The following is a 10,512-nucleotide window of genomic DNA, read 5'->3' as shown; positions in this document are numbered from 1 at the left end:
CTGGGGAAAAGAGAAAATTATTAACTGTAAGTCAATTAGAGGTAAGAATGTCCTTGATTTTTAGAATCTATTGACTGCATGGCTTTTTTAAATGGCTTTCTCCCATGGAATTGTTCAGTTTTAAAATGAAGCCCTGTATTTAAGTTAGGTAGAATAAGTCTCTTGTTGAAAGGTTCCAGCTTACAAAGATCTGTTGAATACATACAGCTAGTGCAGCAGCTACAAGTACCAGTCCCCAGGGCTTGTACAAAACACCCAGCCCTGATGCTGCCAGCTGAAAAGAAACTCACTTTTCATTTGTAATTACCTTTGGAATTGCCATTGTGAAGAGCAGTTTTTCAGTGCTATTTTTTCCAGAACTTCTTTCTTTCATTTTACTGACTACAATCATGAAGTCATCTCGACAGCCTCCAAAGGTCAGCACAGAAGAGTATGAATAAGAGACCTTCAAATGCTGCAGACAGAGAGTTTGAAAAGGTCATAGTTCTGTAAAAAACTCCAAATGTCTAACTTAAACTAATATCTTTGTTTATATTGCCACTTCCTGTAAGAACACCAGGTCTCCAGCAGTGAAGGGCAGTAGATTGCTCTATAGGTAAGAGCTGGCAGAGAAAACTCAAGTGAGAATTGCATTTCTAGTTTTCTCCTGGTGTGCTTGATGCTTCACTACTTCGCAGTACAGATTTTGTTATCTTCCAGATGGCAGTAGTAAAGCACACACCACTGAGATTTTTGCAAGATGTATGAACATGTTTGCTGCCCTACGTTACACTGCAGCTGTAATTTTCCTTTGTCTATGATGTGTTCAAACATAACACTGACTACCCTCATGTCTAACTTTTACAAACTAACTTCTAATAATAATTCACATTTGAAGTTAAAGACAAACTGTTAGTGACTTTCACTGGACTCAGGGGAATGTCTTTCTGTGCTTGGTAAGGTATTCCTCTGAAACAGTGTTCCTCAACATACCATTGTGCTATAATCCAGTATGCTGATACCATCTTCATTCACAGCTATCCAGACTGGACAGTCATCCAATGAGGAAGGCAAAATAGGCTAGAGAGAAATAAAATATTAATTCAGGTATTTTTTGAACACCACAGAATGATGTTTGTGACATAAATGTTGAGATTTAAGGATAAAGTGAAGATGAGAAAATATCCTAAAGGCTTACTGGTGTGACTTGCTTTGATTTTTAAGACAACTTTCCCCAAAATTTGGAATAACATTTTCAGATTTGCATACACTTTTTGGAGTAGTGGCACTAGAGATACAAGGATTTAAAAAAAGCCTCTGAAATAATTAGATGCCATCAGTGTGATTAAAATGGAAGGAAATGCTAGGACAGAGCAACAGCATGGCAACTCTGCTCAGCACATGTATTTGTACTGCTCCTGTCAGGAAGGCAATGAAACCTGCTCATTTCTATACCAGTGTATGCAGTACCATCACATCAATGCCATATTGTTTCTTTCAGAATCTTAGAGCAAATGTGCATCAATTGTTTGTTGAAGATGACTTGTTATGGCTAATAACAGAAAATCTCTCCTGGAATCTGCTATTACATGGCTAATGCCATAGGCTTTGCTGTTTAACTGCTGAAAAGTTATAGCATGCATTAATCATCAGGAATACCAACACTTTCACCTGTGGGTGGACCTCTTGTATATTCTGATTCTTCAGTATACTCAATTACATTTTCTGTCAGTAGCCTCAAATACCAGTAACCTCTTCTGACAGTAACCTCTTTTAGTCCTGACAGTGGAAATAACTGTCTTTTGAAAAGTATATAGTATATTTATTATTATTTATTTTCTTGTATATTTACTCAAGAGGTCCCTTGTATCCTTAGACTTTTTTTCTGTAACCAGAGCAGCTTTGACTTCAAAACAAGAGACATGTATCCATGAAGAAGACCCCTCAAGCTTTCAGCAGCAGAAATTTCTGCTGGGATGGGGAAGATGGTTAATGCCAAAACAGGTCTGATTTCTCAGACAACCATTATGTGCTAAGACATTAGTTCAGGCATGAGCAACAGGTACAATGCTCTAGCCTGTAATGGGGTGAGGGATGGTACAAGCTACTGGGGGAACCGTTCCCTGTAGCTGTTCTTTGCTCTCCCACTGATGCCTGTGGGCTGGTAGCTTACCCAATGTGTACTTTCATTTTTGTTTCTGCAACAGGACATTAGCAGTGCTTGCCTCTCTCATGTGGCAAGGAAAGCATCTGGTTCCGTGTCAAGCAGAGAACAGGACTGAAGGACCCATTCTCTTTATAGCTGGCATCAGCTGCCAGGTGTGACTTAAGGGAGACTCTTCCCTTCCTCCCCCACTGTGGTATGTAAATGTTATTTTTTAAACTACCATTGCAGCCTTGATGTCCAGGAAAATTCCTGCCTGAGAAAGCTTTGGCAAGGTTTGTAAGGACCAGTAGTACCCTGTATCATGATCAATTGACACAGCCAGGGAACCTTCAGTATTTATTTACTGAACACTAGCAAACCCTAGTGGTTAGAATATACTTTTCTTCCTTCTTTTTCAACTTATGTGGTACCAGGGCTTCTCGTTCACAATAGAGTTGTTCAGTTCAGTTCTTCAGTTTTTTCCCCTTTCTGAAATAGAAGCATTTTCAATCTGAGTTACCAGAGACTGTAGGTATGTCTCTGCTCAGATAGTTCACTCTTGGAAACAAAAAAAAGTGTGCTCCATTTACCTTAGCAGCAAATATTTTGGTTCCAAAGAGAGGCCATTTTCGGGCCACTGTCAAATAAATTCGAATGCATTCTGGTGGAGAGCATCCCTGCAGCACCATCCACTTTGTTGCCAGCCTGTCTGTCAGTTGCCTTCAGGAATCCAAGACACAAGACAGTATTATTTAGTAATGTTTTCCAAGAAAAGATGTGTAAAATTAAAACAGTTAATAAATGTACCTCTTTACTCTAAAAAGCAATCTACACATCACTTACAGATGGGGCTGTTAGCACTTTCAGTTCTACAATGTGAATTTATTTTAGCTTTTCTCTACTTCCACATACTTTCTCACCTTCCTCATACCTTGCCTGTAATATGCTGTATAAAGAGTGGCAATATGTATTAACTCACTCTTGATTTGGCTCACTAGGGATGGCTTGACAGCTACCTTGCTACATGCAGATGGAATTTGCTTCCAAAAGGAGGCAACTGTGTTAGTTCCACCACTGCATCCCGAAGTAGCTTAGGATCTGTAGGAAGACCATTCTCTCACATAAAATGAGATAGATCTGAGACCTGTGGCAACATCTGAATTTTGTATTTGAGCTCTCTGCATTGTGTGTGAGAATTTCTAAGTCAGAACATCAAAAAACCCTTCCAAAATATGTCCTACCAGAATTACTGTGTGGCCAGAATCAACCCATATAAACTGGCTCTATGGCTCATTGAAAATGTTAGGCATCTGGGGTCAATTGACACTTGGGGAAAAGTGTAAAACAAAAACTCAGAATTCATCTCAGGCTTGCTTTAGTTTTTTGAAACCAAGATGTCTAATTTGGAAGTGAAAGGCCTAAATTTCTTGTCTATGGCAGAATTAGTTGGTGATTTGGCTCTTTTTATATTGTTTCTTTCTTTTAAATGAATCTTTTCCTGACACTCTTGTTTTGTTTGAGTTTCTACATCAAATAATCTTGACAGGGCTCCTTGAAACTTCTTAAATGTAAAGACAATTTGGCAAGTAAAAGCTGATTTCAGTACAAAGTAATGAAGAACCAACAGCTTACCTGAGCTGTTCAGGAGTAATGTTTTGCTTGTAGTGTTTGGGGTAGAATTTATCTAAAACCTGGTGGAGAAGATGCTGCATTTTCAACTGTGATGTTACCCCAGGACTTGAAGATCCTGGTCGATCCAAATCCCCATATTCCACCTAAGACAATGTTATAGTTTAAACTGCAACAGAACTATGATGTTTTAAATGCAGTACAACATTCCATGAATTCCCATACTGATAACTACTGTGTTTATTAGTCATGCAAAAAGACACAGCTGGGGAATGTTGTCTATGGCATTAACCATAGCAAATGTATCCAAAAGAGCAACCACTGAAGACTCAACTGCCAAAGGAATTGTCTTCAGATCTAAGAGTGGAACATGATCTCAGCCAGGTATTTGTTGTGAGAAGACACATCCTTATAAACTTTCAGGCTTTGGGGATTTATTTTCAATTGGCCAATTAAAACAACAGCATATCTGTAAATAGTTTGGACCACGTCCACAACTTCTTCACCTCAGTTTACACTGCTTTAACAAATACAACACTCAGTTTCAGGTCAGTAAAATCTATTCTACTGCTTATTATGCCCACAACCCACAATGTGTGTTTTATGTGGTAAAACACTAAATGCAAGCCTGGAGACCTAATGTAAGATATTAGAAGATGCTCTTCCTGAGTAAGACGGTTTGGTAGTACAAGAGGGGAAGTTTTCGCTATTAATGGAATTCTAATGGTGGTACTATTTCCATATCTCTACTAAGGTACTAATTGGAGCAGGTCTGGTGATAGTTCAGCTTCACTCTGTTTTTTCCAATATTTTTCTTGAGAAGGAAAGGAGAGACACAGCTACAGCAAATTTCCCTACCGCAAAAGGTGTTCTAACATATGTAGGCTACTATAATGTATTTGTCATGTTACCTCTGTGTTTGCTTGATACATCCCACTGTATATTTGATATGCTTTTGATATAAAAGGGAGCTGCTTAGTCAAACAGAGTGTACAGCTGAAGGAGGACAAAAGAGAGGATTTCTGTCATACTCACCTGAGCCATTAGAGCCACCATTTCCAGAGCTAATTCCTTATTAACAGGAAACCTTCCACTGGCTATTTCATTGCTCACTTGGAAGGCCAGTAGCAACCGCTCACGGTCTGTCTCACCTTTGGCCTGGCTCCGAAAATACAGTCTAAAAAGTAGAGAGGATTGTGGACATAAAAAGATACTGTGAATGGAAAGTACAGCTGGGAACTTGAATCAGGGTGAGGCAAAATAAAAGTGTGTTTTGTTTTGGTTTTTTTTCACTGAGAGCATACAGGACAGATTTGGGAGCAAAGGTTCCCTTATTAACAAGATTTGAGCAAGGAGGCTCAAAACATGCTTTCTAGCTTTGGAAGCTATTTGAATTCTGTAAGCCAGCCACTTCTAAACAGTCAATCCTTATTAAACACAGCTAAATCAGTGTCATTCATCCCAATCAAGCACAGACAGACAATATTTAAATTATGGTCTTCTCTGCTTATCATAGAAAAATAAGTACCTCTACTATACATGTATAAGCTTCTACGAGGCAGCCTTGCAGACCTGCCAGCTTGGATTTGACCATTTACATTGAAGACTTATTAAAAAATGCTTCAGTTTGCTTCAGCAGGAAATAGGAGACCCAGCTAGCAGACTTTGTTTAAGAAAACATGCTTGTAAATCAAAGCATCCTATTGTTTTGTATTCCATTCATGCTTGGAATTTTTTTGACATTGCATAGCAAGGTTACTAATTGGGGTTGAAGACACCAGCTTAGGGAATGGTTCCCAGAACTGTTCCTCATACTTACAATCTACAGCACCTAATTCACATATAATTATTCATAATTTCAAGCTGCATCTATGGCTATAAATTCCACAATTCCACTACATGAGATATTAATTCCAGTGGATCTGTTTATTTATTTTTATGTCACTTTGAGATTAACTACACTGTTAGTACGATATTGACCTTACAAATGTCTTATCAGAGTCCTTGGTGTTAGAACAGTCCAGCCTTGGAAAGACTGTATCAAAACATCCTTGCTATCTAGCCTATGCACATTCCAGCCCAACAAAACAATACTGCAAAGTTTCACTCCTGAAACAAATACAGCCTTCTGGGTCAAAAGCAATAACTTCTGCTTTCACCTCTATTATACCAACTAACAAAGTTGACAGAAATTCGTTTCCACCATTATAGTCAACAAAATCTTCATCTGTTCAATATTGAACTCTTCAGTTTTGGGGCAGTCTTTGTTTTGCCTGCTAAGAAATTCATTCCTTGTTCTCATACAGCTCTTGATTTACTGTAATTCAGAATTCCTACCTGTATTATAAGTGATTAACTCATTCCAATTTTTGATTTAGATCTTTGCCTTTTACTTCCCTTCTCTACCATATTTCATCATCTAATTTTTAATATTTCTTTCTTCATAAAGTTTGGACAGTGCTACTACATATCTCTTCCACAGCTCGTATGATTTAGAACATCATTCTTGTATCCTTTTCATCTTTGTGATTGTTCACTTAATTGCAAGTTGTGGCATTCTTGTTTTCACTACTGATTTTTCCTCTAGATTTCTCTTCCTTTCACCTAACACATATTCTTCAATTGTGTTTTAGGATCTAGGTAAATGAAATTGTGCCGGGGTGCCTTATTGTGCTACAGCTAGTTGTTAACTCTTTTAAAGTCTATTCTGCTATTGCAAAGTGGTTTGGGTTTTACCCCTAGGCCGTATGCTTTTGTAAATGTAACAGACAAAACCCATCACATCTCCTGTAGGATTTAACTGCATCTTAGCTAAAATAGTTTTGGCACCAATGATACTATAAATTACTGATCATCTACACAGATACATGCAGTCTAGAATGTTTAATCAACAGCGGTAGTAAAGCCACTCAACAGAGAACAGTACCTGTTCTTATAGGTCAACTTTACAATTCTTGTGCCACCTTCATATTTCCCAGGATGCAATTCTTTTAATGCTTGTTCCCATTTAGAAATGACATCACAGATCTTTAAAAAATATCAAGGAGAGAGGAGACACAAACTTAGGTGAAATATATAGCCAAGGCTTGAGGGAAAAGCAAGTGAACAAAATATTGTGAAACACAGAAGATCAAGAAACAGACTGGATCAGCATAAACACAACTCAAAGTGACAAAACACATCCTTCTATTACACACTATGTAAAAATTAAAGCTTTCCAACTGAAAACTCCAGTTTTAACCTTCAGGGGAACTCGTGAATTCTGGTCAGATAGTAATTCTCATTGCTATGTCCACGTTAGCAAGCAGCAAAGCTCAGGAGGAACAGATCTGCACAGAGAAACACCCATTCCTAAGTCTCCATGCCCACACGAGTGACCTGAAAGTCCACTTCTATGTTGGATGACATCTTCCAGTTCATGTTTCATGTAAAAAAGAATCACTTTCATGATCTCAGGTGACTCCTTAATGTGAGTCAAATCATGGTTAATATGAATGATTGGTAGGTTTACTTCAAAAGTGCCCTGCCCTCTTGAGCCAAACTCAAGCACTAACATCCTCTGAACAGCAGCAGAACGTGCATGGCTATACCAAACCCTTGGATGTGAATGTCCAAATTTTAGGAATGTTTGGTCCTAGATTCCAACTTTGTAACTCAGACATATTTTCATAATAACATGGCTTTTATTTGTTTTGGTTTTGGTTTTTTTTGTTCCATTCAGCTACTTCTGATTATTCTAGTCCTTTTACAAGTGGTCTAATGAAGGGTCCTACTTCTCTTTTGATAGCATCTCAATGAAAGCAATGTGAACATAAGAAGCTACATTAAATTCATAATCAGATCTCTAAACCTCTCTTAAACTGCTGAGATTTACTGGTTATTATTTACTTGCCAAGGTAAAGTGATGCCTTTGATTGTCTCAAGCTCCTTTGATTGTCCAAGCTGATACCTCATCTCTTCAGATGCTCCAATTACCAGCAAAGCTCCAGATTACCTGATCTATATCAGGACATGAAAACAAACTATATAATTTGGCACTGTCTGTGGTAGTTTCCTTTCAAACCATCTATTTAAAAGTTATTTGGTATCTTCTCACTCTGTTGCATAATGTGAAATTTTACACTGTGTAAAATTAATTGTTTAAGTTCCCTACAGTTATCCGGACCTTTTCAAAGTTGTCACTACAACTATTCCTCCATTGGAATTGGAATTCCTCCACTGTCTCATTCATGGCAGCCAGCCTGCTCAATTAAGGCAGGCATTCAGGTGCAGCATGGGTAAAAATCTCCATATGAAAGTTACAGGTAACACTTTATCTGCTTTCTTTTTCCCTTGATCTGAGGCCCAACATTCTTTCTTAAAGTGAAGCCATATTCAGTAGAGCTTTCTCTCCTAAGTACGCTTATCAATAATGAAAGCCTGAGTTACCTAGAGATAGCAAGGAGATACTTCATAATCCAACAAATGGAATTTATACAGACATGCCAAAAGATTCACAGCCTAACATAAATTTGTCTTAAAAGTGTCACATTTGATGTCAGTTGTGATATCTGATCATCCTGGCTAGTTCAGTCATGTTTCAATTTTGTAGTCAAGACAAATTAAACTTTAATATGTGCTAAATCTGAGTTAGATATTTTCAAAAATTGACCAATTTATCACCTACTAAAATAGACCTTTCTATTAAGAACTGTATCAGATTAGGCTAGCTAATTACAGAATCATAGAATCATTTCATTTGAAAAAGACCTTTAAGATCAGCAAGCCTAATCATCAAGCCAGCACTGCCAAGTCCACCACTAAACCATGTCCCCAAGTGACACATCTACAGACCTTTTAAATACCACCAGGGGCAGTGACTCCACTACTTCCCTGGGCAGCCTGTTCCAATGCTTGCAAAACTCTTTCAGCAAAGTAATGTTACCTAATAGGCAATCTAAACCTCCCCTGGAGCAACTCTGGGCTGCTTCCTCTTGTCCTGTCATTTGTTACTTGGGAGAAGAAACCAACTCCCATCTAGCTACAGCCTAATTTCAGGCAGTTGTAGAGAGCAATAAGGTGCCCCTGAGCCTCCTTTACTTCAGGCTGAAGAACCTCAGTTCCTTCAGCAGCTCCTCATCAGACTCACTCTCCAGACCTTCACCAGCTTTGCTGTCCTCTGGACTTGCTCAGCACCTCAAGCATCTCTCTTATTGTGAGGGGCCTAAAACAAGTGCAGAGTACAGGGAGACAGTCACTTCCCTGGCCCTGCTGGCCACACTGATACAGGCCAGGATGTTATTGGCCTTCTTGGCCACCTGAGCATACTGCTGGATCATGTTCAGATGGCTGCTGACCAAGATCCTCAGGTCCTCTTCCTCTGAGCAGCTTTCCATCCACTATTCCCTCAGCCTGTAGGGCTGCATGGGGTTGTTGTGACCCAAGTGCAGGAATTAATATCTCATCTGTGAATATTAATCTAGATAGACAATATCCAAGCTTATTTGATCTTAATTTATTAAGAGGGTTTTATTAACCATTTATCAGTCCTTCAAAAATGTATCCTAAAGGTAGCAGCAGAGGAGAAAAATAGATACCTTCATATTGCCAGGCAAACAATGTTCCAAATTCCTACCAGAAGGATCATCTGTGAACAGAGAAAATCCCATATGGGATGGCTTCCTCATTCCTGTTTCTCGATTCAGTCTCTGGATGAATTCGTCAACAGTAGAGGAACCATCAAAACCTACAACCTGCAATGAAAGACAACTTAACTGAGGATACAAGAATGGTGACTATTGATGTGTATCACAACTAATGAAGGTGGTTTCCTAGGGATTAGCATTTCAGGATTAACTGCCAGCTCCAGTGACAACACTTCTGTATTGTCTCCTTTCATATCACATTCTTTCCCATATTGAAACACTTCTAACATCTCTCCCTTTTTCTTAGCTATCTTTTCTTCCTAAGATCTGTAGAGCTAGGGGTGAATTCCTTTCACTTTCTTGGGAAATCAGCTAAAACAGCAAGGAGGAGAAGCAGTGTTTATCACCCAATATGCACACTGGAGATATGTATAAATACCATGGTGCCACCCACCCACATGAGGAGGCAGGTTAGGTACAGTCTAGTGCCCAGCAGAAAGGCAGCTGTGGTGGCTCACCTGGTAGGTTCCATTCATGAAGTGCACTGGGATGCTGAAGGGGAGGGAGTGGTGGTAGGGATTTCTCAGCAGGATGGACACGATCTCCATCCGGGAGGGCTTGGCTTCCCGCTCTCCAGCCTGCACCGTGCGGGCTACTGATCTCTGGCAGTAGATGGCATACTTGCCTATCTCACTCCTAGGCAAAGAGGGGGAGAGAAGCACAAACGTGCTCCAAGTGCCATGTCCTCTTCAGTTTCCCATGCCACGACAACGCATTCCTCCCTCAAGCTTTTGCTCAAGCACAGATACGTCTCTAAGCAGATCTACTGTTCATCTCAACAGACTAACAGCTCAAGTGAAAAGCTACAACACAAACCTGAGCTTCAAGGACCTGTAAAATTAAGGCAGACCATTGACTCTCCATGAAACACAAGAGTATTCCCTGCTTCTATGTGGACTGGACACATACTGTCTTCTGTACTCTGTTGCCATCATAGTATCTGCAAAGTCCAGATCAATTCACCTTCAAACTTGCTGTCATGCCAGTGGAACTTAGTTACTATTGTGTCAAGTCCTGGTAAATAGTGAGTTGTATTATCTTGTGAGACTAATGCATTGCAAGCTGTGTTTATTA

At 39.3% G+C, this 10,512-nt stretch overlaps 1 protein-coding gene across 8 annotated transcripts in view; it reads right to left on the bottom strand.

Moving 5' to 3' along the window:
- The window catches only part of PLEKHH1 (pleckstrin homology, MyTH4 and FERM domain containing H1), a 56,725-nt gene that overhangs the window by 5,269 nt on the left and 40,944 nt on the right, over nucleotides 1–10,512 (bottom strand). For all 8 annotated transcript variants that reach the window (XM_085582058.1, XM_085582064.1, XM_031505005.3 and 5 more), the window contains 8 exons: nucleotides 9,897–10,074; nucleotides 9,331–9,486; nucleotides 6,681–6,781; nucleotides 4,790–4,931; nucleotides 3,758–3,900; nucleotides 2,716–2,845; nucleotides 973–1,059; nucleotides 308–454 (listed from right to left, as the gene is read on the bottom strand). In XM_085582058.1, the coding sequence (XP_085438184.1) occupies nucleotides 308–454; nucleotides 973–1,059; nucleotides 2,716–2,845; nucleotides 3,758–3,900; nucleotides 4,790–4,931; nucleotides 6,681–6,781; nucleotides 9,331–9,486; nucleotides 9,897–10,074 (1,084 nt within the window). The remainder of the gene's footprint in view (nucleotides 1–307; nucleotides 455–972; nucleotides 1,060–2,715; nucleotides 2,846–3,757; nucleotides 3,901–4,789; nucleotides 4,932–6,680; nucleotides 6,782–9,330; nucleotides 9,487–9,896; nucleotides 10,075–10,512) is intronic.

The sequence above is a fragment of the Lonchura striata genome, chromosome 5 (assembly GCF_050655825.1).
Source record: "Lonchura striata isolate lonStrDom1 chromosome 5, ASM5065582v1, whole genome shotgun sequence".
NCBI classification, from domain to species: domain Eukaryota; kingdom Metazoa; phylum Chordata; class Aves; order Passeriformes; family Estrildidae; genus Lonchura; species Lonchura striata.
Note: the sequence above shows the minus strand (reverse complement) of the source record. Positions and strands in the feature narration are given on the sequence as shown.